Source organism: Eucyclogobius newberryi, unplaced genomic scaffold (genome assembly GCF_026437365.1).
Source record: "Eucyclogobius newberryi isolate DKJ021-1_F unplaced genomic scaffold, fEucNew1.0.hap1 SCAF_5, whole genome shotgun sequence".
In the NCBI taxonomy this organism is placed as follows: Eukaryota; Metazoa; Chordata; class Actinopteri; order Gobiiformes; family Gobiidae; genus Eucyclogobius; species Eucyclogobius newberryi.
This window is the reverse complement of record NW_027316167.1, coordinates 21,064,128-21,088,514: the sequence shown is the minus strand read 5'-3', so window position 1 is coordinate 21,088,514 and position 24,387 is coordinate 21,064,128. Positions and strand designations below refer to the sequence as shown.

Here is a 24,387-nt window from a genome sequence, read left to right as displayed (position 1 = left end):
AGCAGAAATGCACATTACAGCCAGAAATGTCCACTCAAATGTAGGGCCTATAGTTTATTTAAAATATATATATAACACCTTGGAGAAAAAAAATGAATTTTCTCAATTTCATAACATTTCCAAGATTCCAAGAACAGGTTTTAAATGTAGGTTTATGACAAAAGGCACAACACAATTTATAAAACTTGCAAAATTCATCTGACTTAAACAAGTTATTAACTGTCAATGCTTTTCAAGTCTTATTCCATTTGGAAAATAAAAGTTTAAAGCAAAGCATAAGTTAAGAGGTCAAATAAAACAATACTTCATTAGAAAATTGCCCTCGGCAGTAGTTTCATTTTTCTTCCAAAAAATACCATAAACGTGGACAAACACTGGTTTTCATTAATATAGTAATAGACTATTAAACAATATTGTCTTCATTTTCGTTTAGTAAAAGCAGCAATATTAAAACATGGAAGGTGTGGAAGATCCTTTAAATAAGTCAATATTAGATGGAATCATGTCCACTTCCATCGTAGAGCATCATCATAGACTAAATGGCACAAATTAAAAACAATAGGAGAAATATAGTGCAGAGGTTTGTGGGGGAACGGCCGATGACATCAGTGGATATTCTGGTTACCGTCTTGTACTGCCAGGTCTTGATCTATAGACAAAAACGTGACTTGGTAATAGAACTCACTGCAAATGCGCAAATGAAAAAAAATTAAGAAATACCCAGGATACGGTGGTGGTGGGGCATCATATTGTCCACTTCTTGCAACAGCTTGCTCATATGACGGTAGACCTGGGGCATCTGCGCCTTGTTCAGGGTCCAAAGGGGTCGCAGGCTGCAAAGACACTTCCTCCAGTTGCCGAATGATTACTGATGCATTACTCCTTCTTGTGCGAACTCGGATAGAACTGTGAAGAATAAAATGTTAGTGTAAAAAATGAATAATTCAAGTATTGTTTTGGGCAGGCCGACACATTCAGCATCTACCATTTTCTCACAGTGACACTTCTTATTGTCAAGTCGCACTATAGGAAATGCTTGCAACAATAAGGTCATCCGGTGGGACTTTCTATATTGTGTAACTTATTCATGGGGTAAAAATGTTAAAGCACCTGTACCCTCTTTTTGTGTATGCCTGCAACACATTTCTGGTCTTTGAGGGACAATGAGGTTTAAACTTAGGACTGGGCGATATATCGAGATGTACAATATAGCAATATTATTTTGTGCAAGGAACATTTTTATAATTATTGAGATTAAATGTTGCATTAATAGCAGAGCTGAACTGCTCTTCCGCTTTGTTTCCCCGTCTCTCTCGACTTCGCCTCCCTTCACTCACTCTGTGCAGTTCCACAATTTCACTTTCTAATCAGCTGCAAGCGGATGCGAAATGTGTTAATATACATTTTTGGCCATGTTGCTCACCCCCATTTAAATTAGGACAACATTGTGATTGCAACATCAGAATATTGTAAAAGTCTTAAAAAGACACGATCGGTCCGGTTACTTACCTGGCTCGGCTCATGTCATCTTTGCATTTGCCCTTACAGAAATACCACGCCAGGAGGGCCACGAAGACAAGAACCACACCAGCAGCGATCAGACCAATCAAGAGAGATGTCACATCCACTCGGCTGGGTCGCTGGCCCTTATCTGTGGACATGGCAACATTATACAATGAGATTCAAAGTTTGTGACTTTCTGACTCCCACTGTCCATTACAAATGTGTCTCGAAAATTAAATTGGTAAATTAATTCACAAACTGAAACATTAGTCATCTATTCTGTCTGATATAATTAACATTTACAGACTGTAGAAAACAGACTTGTTTTAAGTGATTAAACCAAACACGTTTTAAACTATTTACATTTCTTATTTACAAGCAAAGACAACGTCTTTAAAACACTGTGTCCTACCCTCAGTGTATATCTTCCAAAAAATGTCCTGCAACACAAAAATGTTAGGATTACTCAGTGTTTGTTTTTTGTTTCTGTTTCGAGGGAATTTGAATGGGCACTCAACAGTTTCAGGGATGTTCTCAAAGACCTCTCTGGCCTCTTCATAGTTACAGATTTCTTCATAACACTCCCTCTCCAGGTTTCCGGGGACGAAGATTTCAAAGTCAAAACGATTCAACAGAAGGTGGCGACCCAAGAAAAGGTTTGCGGCCCCCTCATCTACAAACACTTTAGCAGGAACAGATATTAGGTTACACCGTGGAAAGATAGTACGTGTTAATATATTATAATAAAGAGAGCAGCATGTAGACCTGTTTACCTTCTTTGGATGAACTCCGCAGACAGCCCAGATCTCCAAAGGGCAAGAGCAGTAATATTATGACCAGAACCGCTAACATGGCCGTGTCTGTGTCCACCTGCGCACGGGTGGGGCATTCACTTTCACTACACCGTAATAAAAGATCTACACTAAGGGGGGGAAGCCTCCGACACTTTACACTAAAATTTAGAAACCAAAACTGGTCGAGTCTCCGAGCAGACGCAACACTAGTAGGTGTGTCTCGAAAGTCGTCACCCAAAAATAGTCAACTACACGACTTTAAAAGTCCCCAAATGTTTCCGGGTGGATAAAACGATGTCTACTTGTCATTTGGTTGAGTTGAAGTTTGAATTGAGCAGTTCCAGCGATGGCAGGAAATGTGTACACTCCAAAGTCTGTTTACTCCTTTGCAATTGTCGCTCCTCCAAAACCACCTGCGCTCAGACCTGACCAATCGATCACACACCTGGCGCCTGACGAGCGGCGTGCGGGAAATGGACGCTAGATGGCGCCATCATGTGTGACAGGGCTGTGGGCTTGTTCCAAGGGGCTTGTTCATGGCTGTTTACAATGACACGCAACATGCAGGATTATAAACACCTATCTGTTTCCCCTGATACGATGAACACAGGGCCGGCCCAAGCCTTCAGAAAACATTTTTGGGGGCCCCTCACCACGTCATCAGAATCAGTTTTATTGCCATTGTCAGTAAACAATTCACATATGGGAACTTTCTTCAACGCAAACAAAGCGCACCAAAACTCCAGGGCATCCGTTTGCCAGTTAGTTTATTCTCAACACCTCACAAGCTCAAATATTGATAACTTAAATCCCACAATGCAACTTGGTATTCCGCTGACATCACCTCTACTCCCTGTACAAATAACACACGTCCCAGATATGTTTTTGGGCGTATTTGGGGGCGTTAAGGGTCTACAGCCACATTAGAACATTAGTTTAAATTAATGAACAGGGGTGGCCTGGGGGCCCTCCCCCTGAAATTTTCAGACCTTTTTTGGGTCTTCTGGTGCATTTTAATGTGGTCCAGCCGGCTAAAGTAAGAGTAAAATGTTGAGGTTGTAATGTTATAAAATGATGATGTGATGAAACTGTGCCAGGAGAAAATGACTAAAGCCAGTTATTAATACATTAGTGTACTTAATTACTCAATACAATATTGGCTATGAAAAATAATTATGGTCAAATTTATTCATTTTAACTGAAAATGTAAAAGTAATAGTTATCCTTACTAATTTATCTTTTACAGCTCCCAACTGTTCCTTCTTGCCAAAGTGACAAAACAAGTTATGTTAAATTAAACAAATGGCATAAGCATTGCTTGATAACACTCATAAAGCTGCACAGTGCAAACATGTTATTCCCAGAGAATGAACAGAACTAGAAGTGAAGGTCTAAACCTCGCTATAGTGAAGAGACTGCGTTTCTGCAACTTTGCCACTTTTATATAAAAATATATAGTATTATTCTATGACAGACGTAATCATAATATGTCTGGTTATTTTTCACTATCAATTTATTATGATTTATAACAAATAGTCTAATGATGCTTTTTAAATAAATGTAATGTCATGTTTGTTCTGATCTGAACATCACACACTGGACTCCTGCATGAAACAATGCTGCGATGTGATTGGCTGATGGACCTTAGTGCATAAACCTTTACATTCCTCTTATTGCACGTTAAGAAGTCAAAGTAAAACAGACATCACGAGTCACGATTGATCTCACACATGGTGATGTGAGAGAGAGGGACGCAAACTCAAACCCGCTCATCTCTGACTGAGGCTGCTCAGGGGCCCGGGACAGGGGCCCAGGACAGGGGCCGCACACTGTTCACTCCAAAGTCTCACGTCAGAGGTTCTGGACGAGACGGCGCTCGTCCGGACCGGATCTCCGCCTCTTAGTGACCCGGGGCATAGACGCCCCTCACCGGCCTCACCTGGAGCTGACACTCCCGGGCTGGTGTAAATGTTAAGCTTATTATCTTTCATTCAGACATATTATTATGCGCGGTGCAGAGCTCTCGTCTCCTCCAGCCTGAGCGAACTAACGTGACAGAATCGTGTTGTTTCAAACAGCAGCATTAACCGTCTCTTTGTAAGAGAAGTTCAATACCTGGAGAGTGTTGTTGAGTTTGCAGTTTCTTTACATCGTCAAGAAGTTTCTTCTTTCGTTTTTCGGCACCAGGAGATATATTCCTCTGGACATGAGGACCACGTTGTGTTGTGTTTATGTTTAGCTCTCGTTCTCCTCGCGCACAATGAAGTTGCCCAATCAGCGCAGGTCTGGTGCCTTGGTTGCCAGATTGTCATTACAAATAAATGCGGTTTGTGCGTTATATGTTACCGCTGTGTGCGCTGCCGCGCCAGCAGCGCTACTACACTAGTGGCGCACGCTGCGCTTGCACTTCGCATAAGACGGGTTGCCAGATTGGGGGCCCTATTAACGCCTCGGGGCCCTACGCGGCTGCTTAGTTCGCTTATAGGCTGGGCCGGCCCTGGATGAACAGGCTCAAATCAAATATAGTTTTTTATTGATAACAGTTGTAATACTGATTTGTTTGTTTTTGATTGCAAAGACATTGGACATGGTATCCAAATCATTTATGTTGTCATTTTGTGTTTTGGTTCTCAAAGAATTATCCAACAAAATTTTTTTTATCCAATCAGAAAGCAAGATGAGCCCCACAGTTCTGAGATGACTCTCTGGTCTGAAAGGTGCAACTTTAAGTGCTTAGGCACTAAGTTGCACCAATCCTGAATCAGTGCCAGTGCAGCCTCTGCAGCCCAGTGAGGGAATTTTGGAGGTTCTGAACTTTCACATGAGCCATGGCCTGTCCTGGCCAGAGACTGAGAACCACTCTTTCTGCAGGTCTGCAAGACACTGGCGAAACATGTTCAGTTGTGATTTTAGATGCATGTTAGAATTTTTTGAACACCGTCAGTTTTAGTGAAGTTGGGTTGGATAACGCAATAAACTACTAAAATAAATACAATTATTTTATTCTTGAAATTCTAACATATATTTAATTTTGCTGTGGGGGTCCCGAGTCTGTTTAATAATTATTTTGGGGGTCCCGGCCTGAAAAGTTTGGAAACCTCTGGCTTAAACCATTAAGAGGGCAGTATGGGATCTGCCGCTTGCTTCTGACTCCAGATGGATGGCCTGGGTTTAATGCCACACACACTGTGGAACATGTAACTAATGCAGACTTTGCCCTCTGGCTTTAGTAAAGGAGATAAAGCACAACCAAACACTGTCTAACCTATGCTACTTGAAGGGCAGTCGGAGCTTTTCTCTTAGTAACATCTTCGGATACTCTGTGAGAATGTTGATTTATAAAGTTTTTAAAAAAAAGTTTGACGTTAGTAATAAAATAAATACAACATACGTAATTTGAGCCTTTGTCTATATTTTGAAGATGGTCAAAAACAATAAAAGTCTATCCCATTATCCTCTACTTGTTTCATACCATACTTAATAAAGTATTAATAAACAAAAAGAGCATGTGAATACTTTTGAGCGTGTGATGCCTTTGCCCGTCTGCTCTGTGCTTCTCAGGTGGCTGTGATGAGGCTGTGCTCTTGACGTGTTTAGTGATTTACTCCCCTGATAACAACTGGAGACCTAAATCCCTATGGACAAGATGGCAAAGGTGAGCCTGAGGCTACACAGATCTTTAAAAACAATGCATCAAAACAACAATGTTTTATGAAAATGGTTACATTGATGAGTGATGTTGAAATCAACATTATACAGCTTTCAAGAGGAATTACAGCTTGTAAGTCAAACCGCCGCAGGAGGGTGGATGCAGGTCTGCAGCGTGCAATCAGTGATCTGCACTTTGTCAGTTTGTGCTGATTTCTCCATAACTTTAACACAGACCCCCAAACCTCATGCCCCCTACACACTGTACTACCTCCTGAAGTTGGCTTTGCATGTGGTTGAATATACCTAGCAAAAATGTATATCTAGCAAGAGAAAACTGATTCAACTGTGAATACTTCTACTTCTTCTTCTATGGTGTTTTATGGCAGTTGGTATCCAAAGACTTTATTTTATAGACTTTATTCCAGAGCTGACTCTTCTTCCTTGGTACTTCACGGTGGTTACCGTTCAGAATAAGTCTGAAGGATAAAGTCTGAAGTATAGGCGGTCTAAAGTCTGACGGTAATGTAACACTTGGATACCAACCGCCATAAAACACAAAAGAAGAAGGATTCTTCAATGAAAATAATCCTATAATGCTTTTATAATCATGTATTTGGCTGGCGGAGAGCACAGCTCTGGTACAGTCGAAAATAATAAAATCTAAGATGTACAATTGCAGTAGGTGGCGTTAATGCAACATTACCAACCGCCATAAAACACCAAAGAAAAATAAAACGCATATATAGCACACTTTTTGAACTCTCAAACCACTTTACATTGTATTATTCATACCTCTATTGTAGCCACAGCTGCCCTGGTGGAGTGACAGACACATGAATGTGTATGAATGCAGATTAACAAATCTGTATTCATTCACAATATGGGGGGAGGGTCTTAAGAGCCACAGCCGTCCCACTGTGGCACCTGGTGTTCCCCCTGTTCTTCCATCCATGTACAAACCAGGACTGGCCTTGCTTGGCCTCCCAGATCTGATGAACTCGTGCATTGGCGGCAAATATGGCACAAATCTGACATTTCATTTGAATTTCAAAATAATATCCCGTACAATTGGTAAATCATTTTACTTGAGTCAAATTAACTCCAACCAAGATACATGTTCTTAAAGCCCAAGCCTTGATACATCACATTACATCACAATAATTGCTTATTTCTTCAAGTCTTAACCACAAGCCTGCTGATGGTGCAGTCATGATATAGGCAGATAAGGGGAGCTTAAATAAATTTAACATTATAAAATTGTATAATTATTATTATAATTAATTTGTACTGAATGTAAAACATGAACAGAATTCATCCCCCAGAATAGACGAAAACATAATAGAAAAACATTGAAATGCAATAGTGTTACAAAATGTTACATTTGGGACTGTTTTGAGGGTCATTTTATCTATAAAATGTAAACTAGTCTAAAGCCCCACCGATTTCAGCTAAACAAAGGAAAATAAAAGCATCTAATTGAATAAAAGCGTATTTGAGTAAATGTTCTGGTGGTGGGGCTTTAAATAAAATACTACCCTGTAAAACCATGAGTTACAAAGTGGTGGGAATAAGTCCTATAAAAAGCTGTACATTTCTTCCACTTTAGGAAATCCCAAATAACTCAAACAATTGAAAGATTGATTTTATTTTTATTGATGAATAAAAAAACGTGATAGGTCAGAAAGCAGATGAGGGATGAATCGAATGTGTTGCCGTTTCTATGAGTCCTGAATTAGGCCGAGGGTGACAAGCCCTGTAGACTGGTCTTCACGCTGGCGAGATTACCCTTCCAGGAGGATAAACTGTCGTACAGCTGCTGCCACTGCTGTTTCCCAAAGGTGCGATGTGTGCTGTGGCTGAAACAGTAGGGAAAAAAGGCATAAACAAAGACAAGTCCATATTATGAAATACATAATACATGTGGATGATGAAGAAACATACCTCACAACCACTTTACGCTGCGTTTGATCAATTTTGCAATAAACCATCTTGGTCCGAACAGCTAGGAAAATCAAGGAACATGTTTTAATAACCTGAGAGCTAGGAATATAGATGAGTTGCAGTGTTTCTAAGGGCATAAACTAAACATAATAGAGAATTCTTGTACCATCAATGACAAATGCTTCGACATCATCAGCCCCGATCTGCAGCTCCTGTTGCATGTTGTCAAATAGGATCTCTTTGAACTCTGCTGCCATGCCCATAAATGTTAGCAGACGCATCTTGGACATGTTTTGCTCATGGGACAGTCCTGGGAGGTAAACATTCAAGGGTCGTTATACACAGAAAACAGTTCACAGTCTATTGCTCTTGACCTTGGGAGTTTCCCTTTTTATTAATTTAACCTCACGTGACTAGGAAAAGCTCTACTCATTAAGACCAACATGATCCTACATAGGTCTGTTTTTGCGGTCCATCCCACACAAGCTTGTAATTACAACCATGCTTTTCAAAGGGCTGTGCTGACACGTGCACATTCCAGTGGATCAGCACAAAAACTGCGATTATAATTTATAACAATGATACAACATGGTATATTATACATTTGTTATAACGGTGTTTCTGGTGCTATGAGAGATATGGCATACCAATTGTATCTTATTAAAACAATTACTAGTGACATTTGTAGTAAGATTATGTCATACATACCAAGAGATTCAATGAAGTCTTTGTTACTCTGGTAAAACTTGACGTATGCCACCAATTTCGCGCTTACAAAAATGGTTAACAGCTGAAAAGACAGTAGTTTAAAAAGTTATTTGATACAATTCCTCACATTTCTAACATTACAAACTGCATGATCACACCAACACATGTGGGCTTTATTAAAACCACATTTGAATCCACATTAGAGGTTATAAAACACAAATTTGAGTCATTTAGGTCTGTGTCGAATTTATAAATTAATTCGTTCATTTTCTGCTGCTTGTTCCAGTTTGGGGTCGCGAGTGACTGGAGCCTATCCCAGTGACTATGGGCCTAAGGCGGGGCACATCCTGGACAGGGGCCATCTCATCACAGGGTATAAAATTAATTAAAGCTCCTTAAATAGTTAAATTGTGCTTTAATTTATTTAATATAACCTCATTATTTTAATGCTACTCAACTACTATAATCAGTCAATCCAACTATTTTACACTTAAATATGTATTTTAAAGTACTTACATCATGAATAAGTTCACCTTCCAGGAAGCGCACAGGTTTCAGAGTGAGGAGGTGGTCAAAAAGGTAAGTGCTAGGGTCTTTGAGTGCACGTACAATACACCTAAAATATATAAAAGCGTTCAAACCCACAGTTTTGTTTTACAATAAGCCAATGATACATAATGCCACTACCTGTGGGCATCAACACGTGCTTGTGAAGCGTTGTCTTCCGTGTAACTTCCCAGCAGCTCAACCATAACTTTAGCTGCAGCCTCACTGCAAAAAATCCACAAAACAGTTGCCTCAATTAAAGAAGCATAGAAATCATAATTAAGACGATAGTAAACATGACAAAATGTAAAAGAATAAGCACATAACTGAAAAAACAATGCAGTTTTAAAGTAGACCTTTTTTTGCAGTCTACGAGTGCTTCATACACCAGCCTTAAGAGTATGTGCTTCTTCTCTGTGTCCAAGTTCCAGTCAATAATCCACTTACGCACCTGTAGGTGGCAGAATAACAATGCTTTACATTTCAATAGCAATGTATAGCTATATACACTAGAGTAATGGATTGTTAAATAGTTTTCTCACCTGATCAAGGTCTGTGGGAATAAATGCAATGGCATTGCATGTTGCCGCCACTTTAATGAGGCTACAAAAGACTGTGTACCTCACTGGAGTGTTCTCGTCCATTCCGTGAAACAGGTTACTTAAACTGATCAAAGCACAAGGTCAGTCAAACTGCTAAATATTTCAGGAGCATAAAAATGAACAACACTGTGACTTACAGCTGCATCCTCAGGGAGGGTCTCTCTCCTTCACGAAACTTGACCAGTTTCTCACAGAGACTCTCAATGAGAGCTTCTTGCTTCTCCGTCTCCAGGATCAACAGCAAAGACACAATGCTATTCATGACACTCTCCACATCTGCTCAATGAAAATAAAAGTAATGCACAAGAAATATTCAGAATTATTTTCTGGATATAAAAGTACAACGTGCAACAGAATGATAAATACCTTTGTCATCATCCTTGAGGCAGACATCACATGCTTCAATAATCTGAGCAAGATCTACGTGAAGCCCACCTTCAGAATTCTCCTCAGAGATGTCTGCTCCTTTAGCTTTGATGTAAGCTCTCAGCTCCGAGGCCTGAACCAGCCAAATAAACTTGTATTATTACACAACACACGCAAAGTAATATTATTAAATTACAAAATAAGTAATTAGAACCAAAACGCGATTTAAATGTTGTATGGTTGTAATATGCAGCAACAACAACATACTGGTCTTCATTAGCTCCACGGCATTAGCCTCGCACAGCTGCTCGGCTGTTAGCCTGCTAACCGTGTTGAACTATTGTCACAGAAAGCGAGCCAAACTCAAAATGTAATAAACTAACGTGATTTGTAATGACTCTGTCGTACCTGATCCTCTTCTGTGATGTCAATAAACGCGGGGACGCTCATTTTGGAGTCTCTGAGATCTTCAGCGATGAAGTCCACGCTCACCGCGACTGAGAGAAGAGCGGAAAGGAAACGCCAGAGCCCGACTTCCACTTCCGGGTCATGGTGTTAAAGCGAAAGTAGTCTTGTTTAAGACAGATCTATTGGATCAAGATCATGGATCTATTATGATCAAGATCAGTCAAGAGTTTTTCTGTTTGCTTGTTCATCACTTGATACTCTAGTCTGTTTATCTTTGATTGGCATTTAAACTGGCTGCTTGCAGTCACGTGACTGTTTCTAACCATATTTAAACAGGTTATCTATAGTTACAGTGCATCCTGAGTTTCCTTTGCCAGATGTACATAATCCAAACTGGGAAAGGGACCATTGTTAAATTATGAGAACATACCTTAAAATTAAGTTAGTATGCTTGTTTCCCGCGTGTTACGGATTAGTTACAGCTTTCAACCGGCATGCTTTATTTTTTTTATTTTGTATTTATTTATCACCCATAGCATGCATCCTAAATAAATAGATAAATGCCATTGATAAAAGTTGTAGGCTAGTCTAGATGGGTCCCTGACCTCAGGAGGAGAGGTTATCTGATGGACCATCTGTGTAGACCACCTAGGAAGCTCTGATAAAGAGGTTTTCATCCTACAAGTCTGTCAAGAGAACTGCTCATCCACTGCCCCATTGACCTGTGGAGACATTTTATGAGCAGGTCCTATGCAGTCTTTTATAATGGCAAAGTTTAAGTTTGAGGCTAGGTTCAAAACAATTATATTCACACCTGGTTGTGATTTGAAAACTAGGGCTAGGGTTACTAGCCATTTTGTTAGTTTAGCTATCCCAGTTTCTTTTAGGCCTATTTAGAGAAGCCCATATTTGTGTTGGATTTCAGAATAAAGAATCATAACAATAGCCCACTGTATGAAGCAATATTTTTCCCACTAAAGGAGACAAAGTTGATAGAGTAACACCATACCAAGTGTATGACGTGTCATTGGGAAGGCAAGTGCCTGGTACCACATCTCACTCTTTCTCCCTGCTCTTATGTGCTGTCAAGGTAGAGAATTTATAACCAGTTCCCCGCAAGTGCACTTGGAATTTCATTATCTGATTAACAACTGTTGCCTGGTGTATTTCAAGTCGCAATAATAGTTGTAAATGCTTTGAAGATCCAGGTGCATATCTTAAAAGGTTTGTTTTAAGTCACATTGTGTTGAGTGGGAGTGAAGGACAAGGTTTTAAAAGCAGAACGTACAGTGAACCTTTATAAGTAATCTTAAGCGCCAATTGTTTAGATACAGGCTATTTTTTACTTTTGCAGAATTTACTTTAGAAATGAATAGGCCTACATGTATAATATGAAATATCACCTATAAACATAAGCTGAAACCCATACATAGAGATCCTATGATCCTAAATGCACACTTTTTTATTTCACTCTCACTCTTCTTAATGACAAATGAACACACTTAAGATTAGGAGATGTCTTCGCAGTCATTATTTGCAGTGACCTGATGTCTGTTTCATTTCACATACAACATTCTCCCAAAACTCCTGGCACATTGCCTGGTCGGCCATCTCAATGATGAATGGGCAGCGTTAAGGGTTTGAGCCCAGGTGTAGCCTTCTCTGTCCAGCCTCCAAGTGGTAAGTATCCATGTAAACCATCCTCATGCTCATCATCCAACATGGCCGCCTACCGTCCACCCACTAATTGTCTGGTTCCCACAGTTCTGCTTGCCTTCACAATCTCTGAAAAATCCCCTTGCTCAGCCTCATCTATCAGGCAGTGACCTTGTCAAGAGGCATTGCATGAGTAACTTTCCTCCAAGGAAAGGTGGACAGAATAGCTTGTTAATTACTTAGAACCACATTTGGCCTCTGCAAGCGTTCAACCACAAAGGGGGGAAAAAACAAGTAAGCAAAAATAACTTAGTTTGGAGATGAAGCTCATTCAACACCATCAATTTGATCTAAATAAGCTTCAAATGAAGAATCTCCTTGGCCTAATTGTGTTTCTATTCAAAATTATATGTCTTGGTATTGTTGGCCCAAAATGAATGTAGTCTAATGGCATTAAAGTCTATTCCATAGTGAAATAGCTGGGGATCTGTCCAGCTAAGCAGGTGGTAATTACTTAATCAGTGGTCACTCAATGAGCTGCTAAATTAAAAGGACATAGTTTGCAAAAAAATAAGGCTTGCGATACCGTAATGTGAGTTCATCAGAAATTGTGCATGGAAAGATAATACATTCTGGCCACCTCATCATTATTGTATAATCTGTATTCACTTTATAATATCTAAGATGTTTTGGAGAATATTTTAGTCCAGGTTATTTTTTTATATAATATTGTATGGCTTTTATTTGACCATGTTTTATGTTTCACAATTTAATTAGTCCCGTTTCTATGTTGTAATACCAAAGTGATTGTGAAGTTTGTTCACAATAATTTCTGATTCTGAACATTGGGGGAATTTTTTTTTTTTTTTATGATGGCTCATGTTTATTACTGATAATTTTCTGAAAAGGATATCAACCTGGTGGTTATGGTTAAATAACCAATAATAATCTTTTAGAGCAACCGATTAAGTGGTCAAAGAAATTGAGCAGAATGGGCATAAAAAATGTATTTTTGCTCTTTCATATGCAGCAAAATATGGCACGACAATCAAAAAATGGTCTGATTCGTGCCTCCAACCACAACTTAAAGGTTTGTCGAGCCCTGAGCCCATGAGTGTCCCTCATGCTTTTCTCACTGAGCGATGCAGCAGGTCTGTATCTTGGCTGTAACTGTTTTTTTATGCTGCAACTTTCAAAATTGTAGTCACATATTGACTTGCTCTTAACAAAATAAGTCTTTGTGTAAATTCCACTGTTATCTTACCATATCACTTAATGAGCACTGTCCTATCACACCAAAGACGGCAGCAATCAGTCAGAGTCAGTTTGAATCTTTGGCGTGGAGCTATCTGAGGTCAATAATCCCTTTCTGGAGAGTGTTTGCGCTCTGTTTAAATTGAAAGGCTGCAGTGGACGAAAAGACCACTGTTTTCATGGAAATTATGACGCTTCTGGGGGGTTACTACAGTTGTAAGTTATGAGGCCTTCTTGATAATGTAGTTGTCAATGGGGATAGATAATATAAAGAAATATATATCAAACTGGACGTTTAAAAAGCTTTTTTTCTGTTCATTATACAGTATTAAAGCTGACCTGTTTTGTTTACCTTGAATATGTCAGTGGTAGAGAATATTTCTGTGCCTCCTAGTCTCCTAAATATAGCCTTTCTTTATGATTGAGAACGTTGCCTGAAAGTGGCCTTCCTCTTATTTACTGTAAGCAGTGATTTCGGTAACATCAATTGTCCCATGTCCTACATTTTACTGTCATCTCAACACCATCTTCCCTTGAATGAGGCACCAGGCTGACAACAGACCATAACCACTTTTTAGATATGTGCAGTGTTTTGTGATGACTGCTCACACTCAGCTGCCTCAGGGCGTGACCCCTGGAAAAGGCTGTGGTTTACCGTAAAGACTTGATAAAGCCGGCCTTGATACTGACAAAGAAGCACCTGTGGGGATGAGACATGCTTTTTCAGCTAAATTCATAAGCATTGACTAACATTTTTTTTACATTGATCATCCACATGACACAAGCTGAGGAAGAATGGAGAAGTGTTTAGTGGAATTAGATATAATACTATGATTTTGATGCTTATGTGGAAGTATTGTAAAACTATATATAAATGTTGTGATTGTTTAAACTGACTGCCTATACTTTTTCTTTCTTGTTTTCTGAAGTTAAGTTTGTAACATTACAAAACCAACATAACAGTGTCTGTGATTGATGTCTGAATAAAGGTGAAATGAGGAAAAGATAGAAAGATAAAACAACCCAAAATTGTTACTTTTATGCTGCAATTAAATTACCCCAAAATTGTGAATTGTCGAACATTATTTCTATAGCACATTTACAAATAACACATATGGTTGAACAATATTACTCAACATCAACAGTGAACTTTACCAAGAAAAGATGCTTGCTTAGTTTGTGTCAAATGCCACCGTATAACAGCAGGTTTTTAGTAGTCTTAATTTAAAGTGCTCTGTGCAGCTCGGACGTGCAAAGAGAGGAAGTTTGGGCGCTGCCACAGAGAATGCTCCTCCTCTTCTCAGTCTGGCCCGAGAGACAAAGAGAGGACAGAGGTCCGCTGACCTCAGGCTTCTACTGAGCATGTGCGGCTGTAAGAGTTTGACCAAAGGTGGAGCCAATCCATGTTGGCTTTTAAAAACATCATTTTAAACTTAATACTAAAAGTCACAAGGCGCCAATGAAGAGTTGCTGCAGTGAATTGTGTTAAGTAGGAGTAAAATACCTTTTAAATATATTTCTTATTGTACCTATACACCCATGCTGTCATGGCTCTAAATGTATATTCATACAGCTTGCAAGTATCAGACCCAGTTTGCACAAACATCACAGTTAAGTTAAAACATAGCTCTACATTATTGTGGACTTTTATTCTTTGAAGTATCTATTCAGAGCTAACCCACTGTCTTTGGCAAAGGGACAGCATTATTTGTGTTTGCTGTAGCAACATGTCACTAGCAGCACTTCTGTAAAAGTGATTTTCATTGAAACTATCATTGCGTAACATGCATATTCCTGTCAGATACAACCCTTCTCATATTGCCTCTTACTCAGAGCTCTCGCTGTGATTCCTGTTAGGGGTCACAGACAGTGTTGACCATTTCCCTTCTGCCCTGCACTAGTGTTGTTTTAAACCCCGAGTTAAACCCTGAGATTGAGGAATGGCCGTCTTTGGGGCTGCCATTCGTCATGTAGTGACTAAAGGAGAATAGTTTTCTGCTGGGTCTGTCACCTTTGATGAATCTTTTTACAACACTGGGGGTGCAAACTGTCTTTGTGCCTCAGTCTGTTGTAGGCTGTGAATTTTGTTTTGTTTTATTTTATTTCTTATAATTTATACAAATGTAAATTGTCTACAACAATTAATTATAATTACTATAATTATAATATAATATGTATATGATTATGATAAGAATTAAAATTATAAAACATACTTGTGCTATCTTCATTTCACTGTTACCGCCTCACCATTGATTTTGTAAATCAATGTCTAGCTGATAATATTACTTTTGGCAAAGCTGAAAGTGTACTATTAGTGCCTCATTTTAGTGCTGCCATATAGTGTATGCGATGTACATTTCTTTTTTTAAGTTTCCTTTCAGTAAAAATGTTACATAATTCTGAAAGAATGTCTATTTTGGGTATGGCATATCTCAGAAATTGTGTGATTCATGTTTGAATGATACATTGTGATGATAAAAACAATTAGTTTATGTAAAGTTGACATAAAACTGGTCATAGATATAGGCCTAGTAATCAAAGAAAATACAAATATGTATATAAACTTGATTTTTCTATATTTATTTTATTTTTCAGGCATTCCTCAGCTAAAACTTTAGGTGGAGTCCAGTGTGTCCAGGGTAAGGCAAAGTTAGTCACCGTCTTGCTCCTCCCACTGTCCATCCTATTTGAGCCTTCAAGAAAATAAGAAAAGCCAGACGTGATAGAGACCAAAGGACAGACCCCACCATCTCAACAACTCTAAACGGACTGCAGCGCTTTTATCTGATCTGCAAATAAAGTTAGTCAAATGCCTTGAAGTCCTCAGGATGCACTCCGCTATAAGTGTTTATTTATTCTCTACAACATTGACTTTGGGTTAAATATTTTTTACTCTTTTATCTTCACCTGGATTCGGTTTAATTTTGTTTGTTTTTTGGACTCTCCTTTCCTGCGATGCTGACAGAGCCGTGTGCTCCCATGGGCCCTCTGAGCTCAGAAGTTCGGGAACTGACTCTCCTGTCGCCTGCGCCCCCCGTTTCATCCTTACCTGGGCCCAGCATCAGTGGAGGGTGTGGGATGTCAGTCAGTGAGGGACAATGGAGTCAGTTTTTAGACCTCCATCCCACCTCTCCTTACTGCTGTCTGCCGTCCGATCCCTCGCTCATCAAACAGGAACCAGGCTGGCCCACCTCAGACACATACGAGGACCCACACTGTGGTCTGGGGGCTTTCACGGTGCACTTTGCTGGACAGTTTACAGGGGCAGGTAGAGTTGGGGCCTTTGGAGAACCAGCTGCAGGCCAGGCCAGGATGTTCTCAAATGGGACGTATCTACCCACATGTGTGGATAGTCCCTCTGCGCCCAGGAGTCAAGGTGAAAAGAATAGAATTTTTCTCTCATTTGTTTCCTGCACCACATTGTTTTGCTTTACATTTTTTTATATCATAATTTCTGTTACCTGTGGTTTACGATTATTGAGAAATGTGTTTATTAGTGGGTCATTCTGTCCGAGGTCAGGAACAGGTCTGAACTGAATTTTCTGGTGGAAAACCTTCTTCTGATTTGTGTTTACATTCTGGCAAAACACAGAGCCCGCTTATGTGGCGATAACCAGTTAAAAGAGTATGCTTATTGCAATAAAAGCACAATTACTGTTTAAATATTTACCTCCCATTAAAGGAAAGTTGTATTTAGTTATGTCAACTGTCGGTGACAACACTGTGACATTACTGAAATAAATACAACATACATCTTTATCCAAATATCACAGGGAGTTTGTCTTAATGCCACATTATTCAGTGCTTTCTCGGGGGAGAGAGGTCTGTCTGATAAAATACTCAGAGAGGCACTTGATCTGAATTCAGTGGAACTTCACTTTTAGTTCTGACTCATGACTTACTCAGCTATGGTGTAACATGTTTGTGGCTCACTTTAGTTAATGTGACTGTAAAATGTAATTTGAATGCATTTTCTTTATTTGAAACTTTGAAATTATTGTAGCTTAAATGTAGTTTCAATGTAAAATCCAAAAATGTGTGCATGCATTAATGGACCAACTCCTCAACTTATATTTTAGTTCTGGTGTTCTCATAGGTTATGGAGTTATGGGCTTGGAGAACAACCCCAGCTATGGCCTCACTCCGTCTCACCAGCTCCCCAGCCTGTCCTTCAAATATGAAGACACACTTTCACCATCAAACAACACAGGTAAACTTCTTGTCCTTTTGTTTTCACTACATTAATTCACAGACCGTATAACTGTCATGTCACTGCAAGGTTATATAAGTAACCCATCATTTTACATATCACAACAAATCCATTTTCCTCTGTCACATCACTTCAGTTTCTGTCATATCCGAATGTAAACACACTCAGGTTGTCTTTTTATACTTTTAACTTAATGACTCTGGACATGGGAAAGTGCCTTTATGTCAGTGCTATGTCAAACTAGTGATTGATCTGTTGTCACCCTGAAATATAGAATACATAACATAATCCACGTTTGGGGTGGCCCACGCTTGGAACTCTATTCTTACATTTTTGTAACACAATTTGAGATTTTAGCATTATTTTCTTTATTTACAGTTGATCAGCAATACACAGTTCCCGCTCCTGTCTTTGGGTGCCACAGTCCTTCTGAATCATGTCCAAGCAACCAAGCTTTACTTCTGCGAAACTACAACAGGTAAAACCGTCATTTTACTTTAACTTATGTTTGTTATCAATTTGTTAGTAGTTAAAAATGTGTATTTAGCAAAAGGACATTTACTGTATGAGGCACCTAAAATGTAGATTGACACAAAAGACAAACTAATGAAATGTATAATGTAATGTCATTGGAATGACAAACCTTTGGTTTAAGATTGTATGTACACAGACACAGATGTGTGACACACTCCAGTTGGGATATTGTGATATTTCCAGGACAATAAACAGTGTAAATATAACAGTAAACTAAACTTTTCAGCTGTGTCCCTATGTACATATATATATATATATATATATATATATATATATATATATATATATATATATATATATATATATATATATATATATACAGGGGATACAACAGTGGAGGGAAGTTGGAAGGGCCTTGAATCTCTTGAATCGCCTTATTTTAACCTCTGTAACAGTCTCCTGCATGTTTTCATTTTGATGCAGAACATCTCTTGGGGTAAATTAGGATGAAATTCTTTGCATGCCGCCTAAGCAATGTTTTTGGAGAAAAGGAACATGTTCAACCCAAATACAGGACCAGCAGCTGATAAGAGAAAGACTTTGAGCTGCATGGAAGCCCTCAAACCGTGTGTATATAAAGTCATATATCAGTGAGTGCTTCCACTGTTTTTTACCAGAGCTTTGGGCTGATTAGGGAGCCATCGGTATCCTTCTCCTCAAGGACTTCTTCAGGAATGCTGTCCAGAATTCCCCCGAAACACTTTTTCCCGTCTGTAATGATACAGCGGACTGAGTGATGTAATGCGCCGGGCCGAGGAGTACTAGGCACGGACTCGCTCAGCTAAAACCTCAGCTCACAGTATGGCCCTAGTAAGTGTGTGTGTACAGTGCAGAGATAGTTGCCAAGGTAAAGAATGGCTCAGAGCCCATGTTTTTAATGAAGCCAGGGAGGAGTGTACTGGGTGGACAGGATGTGTTAATAAGTGAACCATTTGGACTTTCCCTAAATTGCCCTTTGTTGTCCATACTGGAGAAGAACAAAACATTAAATTAGCTGAATCTTGAAATTGCCTTAGCCCAAATTGGGATTAGGTCAGAACAAGAACTAAAATGTGTAGATCTGGATGTTGTTCTTTGTATCATTCAAAAGTGAATGTAAAAAAAAAAAAAAAAAAACTTTTTTGACCCCCTCAAATGTTTCATCGTAAAACAAAACCTGTAATAATTTTAGAGTTTTTTTTTGTGAAACTATAGTAAACGCAGTGTCGTTTTGGATAAATAATCTTGAAATCATCCTATGGCCCCCTCCTTGGTACTTAGTGACCTCCTGGGGAACTCTGACCCCTGTTTTAGATGAAGTGGAGATTGAAAAATGAAGGTGCCATTTGTGGTTGATGAAGTGTTCACCGGTTCTAGTGTCAAAATGCAAATAGAGACACAAATATGGCAGTGAATTGTGTGCGTGATTAATTACTAACTCGCACTTGAATACAGCAATGGATACACTTGCTTAAAGAAATTATGGAAAGGGATGTGTTTGTCAGTGTAAATACGTTTGCTAAATCTTTTTACTGATAGCAAAACCAAAAGGGCATGTGATAATAAAGATGTCGGGCCTGTTTTACAGTGATAACCTGTACCAAATGGCATCTCAGCTGGAATGTGTGACGTGGAACCAGATGAATACATTGGCCCCTCCCAATAAGAGGTACACAATCTTTTATCCACTTTACAGTTTGACAGTGCACTTGCCAGGCCGATAGCCTTGAAGAAGAAAAATTAAGTGGACAAAAGCAAATAAAGAAGTTCAGCAACAAAAATGTGGTCGTGCAGGGATCGAACAAACTGAAAACATTTGCAGATCTTCATCAATGAAATCATCACACTTTGCTAATAATATATGTTCTATCATTTAGGTGTCATGTTAATGGATTTGTTTGTGTTTTGTCAGTGGCCCCGGCTGTAGCTTTGAGCCTGATCCAGCTCCTGTGCCTCCTCCGATGCTCGTGAGCTGCAGCGCTCAATACCACATCCACGCGCATAGTGTCTTCAGAGGATTGCAGGTTAGGAAGGGAACAACACTTACTTCTCTCATGTTGTCGTACACGTTTTAATGTTCATATTGTGTGCAGGATGTGTGTCATGTTCCCGGTATCACCCCATCTACGGCAAAGTCTGTCACAAATGAAAAGCGGCCATTTGTGTGTGTTTATCCCGGCTGTAGCAAACGATACTTCAAACTGTCACATCTGCAAATGCACGGGCGCAAACATACAGGTGAGCGTTCTGTTCTGGGTGAGGGCTTGAAATAAACACATATATAGTTTAATAGGTTGTCGAAGGAAATGATTTACAGAAAAAAAACATAATTTGATATTTTTGCAGGGGAGAAGCCGTACCAGTGTGACTTAACGGAGTGTGGCCGCAGATTCTCTCGTTCCGATCAATTAAAAAGACATCAGCGTCGACACACAGGTAACTGTCGTGGCATATACTTATGAGCCTATAAACACTGTACAATGTTAAATCAAACAGAAGGGTTTGCAAATATCATGGAATTATAATAAACTCGCCTTAGTTAATCATTTAAAATGTTCCAATTGTATGATTTTTAATATTATGGCAGAAAGAAAATTTAAATCATTGCAATTCTTCTGAGTGGCTTGTACTTTTTTGAGTAGATTTTTCAATTTCCTTGTACTTGTAATTGTGTAATTGTGATATTCTGACCATGTAATTATAATTACTTACATTTAAAATTACTACGAGCACTGACTGTAGTCCTAATTGTATCAAATGCTGGCTGTCTCACCTTTGTTTCCGTCGACAAACACAGAGACAAACATCCCTGCAGCATCTGCTCAGAAATGTTTTTAATTAATCAAGTTTTATGCAGAAGATTAATCTAAAATTTTACTAAAACTGCAATAAAAATGTGAACGTTTTACTTTTTTTGAGTACAAAATTGGCAGCATTACTTGAACCTGCATAAAGTATGTGACGAAATGCAATAGGGAAGTGACACGTTGGACTACAATAGTGAATATGAGGAAATATGCACAAAACTGACCTAAAAAGAAGCCAGTATTCATCTTTATAGCACTATTCATGTTGGCTATGCTTGATGTATTTGTAGGTGTGAAGCCCTTTCAGTGTGAGACATGCCAGAGAAAGTTTTCACGGTCAGACCACCTTAAGACACACACTCGGATTCATACAGGTAAAACAAGTGCGTATACCTTTATTATTCTACGTATGTATTCTGACTCCAAATCCTAGTTCATTCTATTTAAAGAGACTAAACCCATGATCACCTCTCTCTCTTGGCCCTGTCAGGTGAGAAGCCTTTTACCTGCCGCTGGTCCAACTGTCAGAAGAAGTTTGCGCGGTCCGACGAGCTGGTGCGCCACCACAGCATGCACCAGAGGAACCTGAACAAACTGCAGCCAGCCATCTGAGCCACAGCAGCCGCGGTGTGAAGAGGAGGGCGAAGACGAAGGTGACAATGTGCTGTGCCAGCGATGGGGACCGACGGTGCAGGAGCCTGGTCAGCGCTTAGATGGTGCCATGCCAGGTTTTCTGAAGTGGGGAGAGCAGCTGATGCCTTTATGTTGGCCAGATGACAGTGGGAGATTCACTTTCCTAATGTGGCACTTGCTTTGTTATTTAACTTTAATTAGGTGCATTCATTCTGAGCCAAATGTTAAATGTTAAATGGTAAAATGTAATGTGATGTAACTTGCACTGGCTTTTTCTTTTGTTGTACTTTGAAAACTGGATTTAGGAAACTAAAAATGAGTCACACAAGGATAGGCTGGGTTCATGTAACATCATGAATTCATGGACTGGTCGGAATTGTATGATGGCATTTGCTGTTTGAAAGTCAGATTGAAGATTTGTTGACACGGTTTATGTAATATCGTTGTAATTACTGCTCTTAACCACATGGAACATGACAATAGCTTCAAGTGGTGGCTTAATTACAAACGCATGATTCTTGTCAGTTAAAGGACTTTGAGCACATTCCTAAAAATATGACTCTTGCTCATCATTTAAAGATTTTCCGTTTGGTCATTTATTTCAAAAACAGTGACGTTTTGTTTTGTTACAATGTTTTTATCATGTTTTTTTTATATAACGTTTTTCATCATTATACAATATTCAATAACAAACTTCTTAAAAAAAATACTGTTGTTAATGTTATTATTGTTGTGAAAACTCGAATTTTGGTGGATGCAAGGATTATGAAGTTTGTAAAACAGACAATGTCAAGAAACATGAAATATCTAGCTTCCCATTCCCAAAATGGTAGTTTATTTTCTGTCACAAGTGATAATAAACGATCACATTTCTGTGTCTGAAAACTGCCGAAATGCTACACGCTGAAGCTGTCTCTGCCTGATAAGCTCAAGAATAAAAAACAAAGAATTTGCTTCGACATAACACTTTCAGTTTCAACAGCGATTATGCGTCTGACACAGTTTGACCACAGGGTGGCAGTGTCAACCTATTCCAGGGGCGCAATTTGAGCGCACTGAACCGTTTTCAATTGATAAATGTGAACCGTAAACGCTCTTTTCTGCACTTTAGATGTCCACTTAATATCTGGCTGCCAGAAAAACATTTAAAAGACACAAACAAACAAAGAAAAACTACTACTATTAAAACTTACAAAAATAATAAATAAATAAAAAGACATGTAGGCACCGATGATTAATGTCAGGGCGTGTGTAAATTGTGTTATCTGATTAACTATGCATGCACTTATTTGGCTTTCTAATCACACGCATCATGTCTTTACTGTATCTCCTCTGTCTGCACCTGCACAACTCCATCCCGGACAACCAGACAGATTAAAATACCGTTCTTGTATTCCAGGGTCACGAGCCTCCCATTTGAAGTGGTGGTTTAGGTTGTTTTTTCCACTCCACATTAACAGTGTTGAGCAAGTCTGGGCTGTGATGTTCTTGAACCTAATCCAGTTCACTTTGATTGTGGAGCCTCTTTGTTCTGTCTCTGCAGGGAGCACCAGAAAGAGGAGCATGTCAGAGCACTTTACTCACACCTTAAACCAGAGCGGTTGTCTATGGATCAGTTTCATCTGGAATTTCAAAAAATCGAAAGCAGGTATTTACCATTTATAAGGCCTAGTTCATGTATGCACAAGCTGCGATGAACATTTGAATAAATTGGACAGTTTTGATTTTTTAAGTAACGATTTAGATGTTTTTGCAGCTTACTGTACAACATTGTGCAAGAATGCAACATTTCCCCCCCAGTGAGATTTATTAACTGTGGTGTACACTTTGAGACCATCGATTTTGCATGGGCTCTAATCACCAATAAGCAGTAATCAGATTAAAAATATATATAATAAATGTATTTGCTCTAAAAAACACAGCAGGTATTATACTGTATGTAGCTGTATTATCATAAACAAATATAATTCATGATGATGGTGAGTGTCTTAACAGGCAAGTGAAATGTTATATCGACCGGGCTACTGTTAATGGAATGCTGTAAATGATAGGATATCATTTTGTATAGGGACATACCACAAAAGTGTAGGACTATCTATAGCTCGCTCTGTAAAATGTTATCAGTAATTTGAACGCATGAACACACAGAAACATGCACAAACTCCCATGCACATGCCACCAGATGCCCCTTCAGCTGTTGGCTGTGTGCCTTTAAGGGGTGTGAGCGTGGGTAATCTCAGGTGACGTACACCTGGTAATGCACAGCCCAAGACATCTGTAGGACAGCAGGCACGCTAACTTCACAGCCTCCAGATCCATGTGTGTCTCCTGCAGTGTGTCTGCTGAATGTATGACTGATCAACCTCATTGGCACAGAGACACTGTAGACTTTACATCGAGAGACTTTCACCCAAAGACAGTAAAAATACATCGTCACAGACACAGTTGTGACAAGGTGACAATAAACCACACATACAAGGTCCCATTGTCATTCTGGCCATTGACATCCTAATGTGGGCCGGGTCTCAAATGTGGTAGTTGTCAATTAATACTACATCGTATAAATTACATCAAACACATTTACAATTAAAATGATGACAAATGATAACTGAAAGAAAATAACAAGTTGATGAATAATTGTGATTAGGTCTCGTCCACTGATACTTAACCAGTGTAAAGCAAATGTGCTGAACATATAACTGCTTATTTCCTGAATGCTCAGGTGTATTTCACATGAGGATATTGTGAATCTTGGGGCCAAATAAGACATTGTTTAACCTTCAGGACTGGAAAGG

At 39.2% G+C, this 24,387-nt stretch overlaps 3 protein-coding genes across 4 annotated transcripts; 1 reads left to right on the top strand and 2 right to left on the bottom strand.

The window, feature by feature from the left end:
• Positions 1–254: 254 nt before the first annotated feature.
• prrg4 (proline rich Gla (G-carboxyglutamic acid) 4 (transmembrane)) lies at positions 255–2,418 on the bottom strand. Its single transcript, XM_072464937.1, has 6 exons — positions 2,277–2,418; positions 2,022–2,185; positions 1,916–1,943; positions 1,510–1,651; positions 721–906; positions 255–649 (listed from the first exon to the last, which is right to left on the bottom strand). Exons 1-6 carry the CDS (start codon positions 2,353–2,355, stop codon positions 622–624), a joined length of 627 nt encoding a protein of 208 aa, XP_072321038.1. The 5' UTR covers positions 2,356–2,418; the 3' UTR covers positions 255–621.
• Positions 2,419–7,577: 5,159 nt separating this feature from the next.
• On the bottom strand, positions 7,578–10,652 carry eif3m (eukaryotic translation initiation factor 3, subunit M). Its single transcript, XM_072464936.1, has 11 exons — positions 10,520–10,652; positions 10,112–10,244; positions 9,883–10,021; positions 9,686–9,809; positions 9,500–9,594; positions 9,285–9,368; positions 9,114–9,213; positions 8,598–8,679; positions 8,056–8,199; positions 7,890–7,950; positions 7,578–7,804 (listed from the first exon to the last, which is right to left on the bottom strand). The coding sequence occupies exons 1-11, from the start codon at positions 10,559–10,561 to the stop codon at positions 7,681–7,683; spliced, it is 1,128 nt and encodes a 375-aa protein (XP_072321037.1). The 5' UTR covers positions 10,562–10,652; the 3' UTR covers positions 7,578–7,680.
• A 5,555-nt stretch (positions 10,653–16,207) lies between these two features.
• On the top strand, positions 16,208–22,085 carry wt1b (WT1 transcription factor b). Of its 2 annotated transcripts, none has more exons than XM_072465420.1 (9): positions 16,208–16,805; positions 17,526–17,639; positions 18,018–18,117; positions 19,741–19,821; positions 20,065–20,176; positions 20,246–20,390; positions 20,499–20,588; positions 21,250–21,333; positions 21,450–22,085. In XM_072465420.1, the coding sequence occupies exons 1-9, from the start codon at positions 16,385–16,387 to the stop codon at positions 21,569–21,571; spliced, it is 1,269 nt and encodes a 422-aa protein (XP_072321521.1). In that variant the 5' UTR covers positions 16,208–16,384; the 3' UTR covers positions 21,572–22,085. The 2 variants fall into 2 exon arrangements, with proteins under 2 accessions (XP_072321521.1, XP_072321520.1); XM_072465419.1 differs by having other exon boundaries at positions 16,212–16,805; positions 21,250–21,342.
• Positions 22,086–24,387: the final 2,302 nt, after the last annotated feature.

What these genes read in the sequence shown, in the direction of transcription:
- wt1b (XM_072465419.1), top strand. Translation starts at nt 16,385, where the DNA reads ATGCTGACAGAGCCGTGTGCTCCCATGGGCCCTCTGAGCTCAGAAGTT. An exon ending in TTGGCCCCTCCCAATAAGAG is followed by an intron (nt 19,822 to 20,064) that starts GTACACAATCTT and finishes GTGTTTTGTCAG; the next exon opens with TGGCCCCGGCTGTAGCTTTG. An exon ending in ACATCAGCGTCGACACACAG is followed by an intron (nt 20,589 to 21,249) that starts GTAACTGTCGTG and finishes ATGTATTTGTAG; the next exon opens with GTGTGAAGCCCTTTCAGTGT.
- eif3m (XM_072464936.1), bottom strand. Translation starts at nt 10,561, where the DNA reads ATGAGCGTCCCCGCGTTTATTGACATCACAGAAGAGGATCAG. An exon ending in CCTCAAGGATGATGACAAAG is followed by an intron (nt 10,022 to 10,111) that starts GTATTTATCATT and finishes TTCATTGAGCAG; the next exon opens with ATGTGGAGAGTGTCATGAAT. An exon ending in CTCGTAGACTGCAAAAAAAG is followed by an intron (nt 9,369 to 9,499) that starts GTCTACTTTAAA and finishes GATTTTTTGCAG; the next exon opens with TGAGGCTGCAGCTAAAGTTA.
- prrg4 (XM_072464937.1), bottom strand. Translation starts at nt 2,355, where the DNA reads ATGTTAGCGGTTCTGGTCATAATATTACTGCTCTTGCCCTTTGGAGAT. An exon ending in GCGGAGTTCATCCAAAGAAG is followed by an intron (nt 2,186 to 2,276) that starts GTAAACAGGTCT and finishes TTCCTGCTAAAG; the next exon opens with TGTTTGTAGATGAGGGGGCC. An exon ending in CCACCACCACCGTATCCTGG is followed by an intron (nt 650 to 720) that starts GTATTTCTTAAT and finishes TTTTGTCTATAG; the next exon opens with ATCAAGACCTGGCAGTACAA.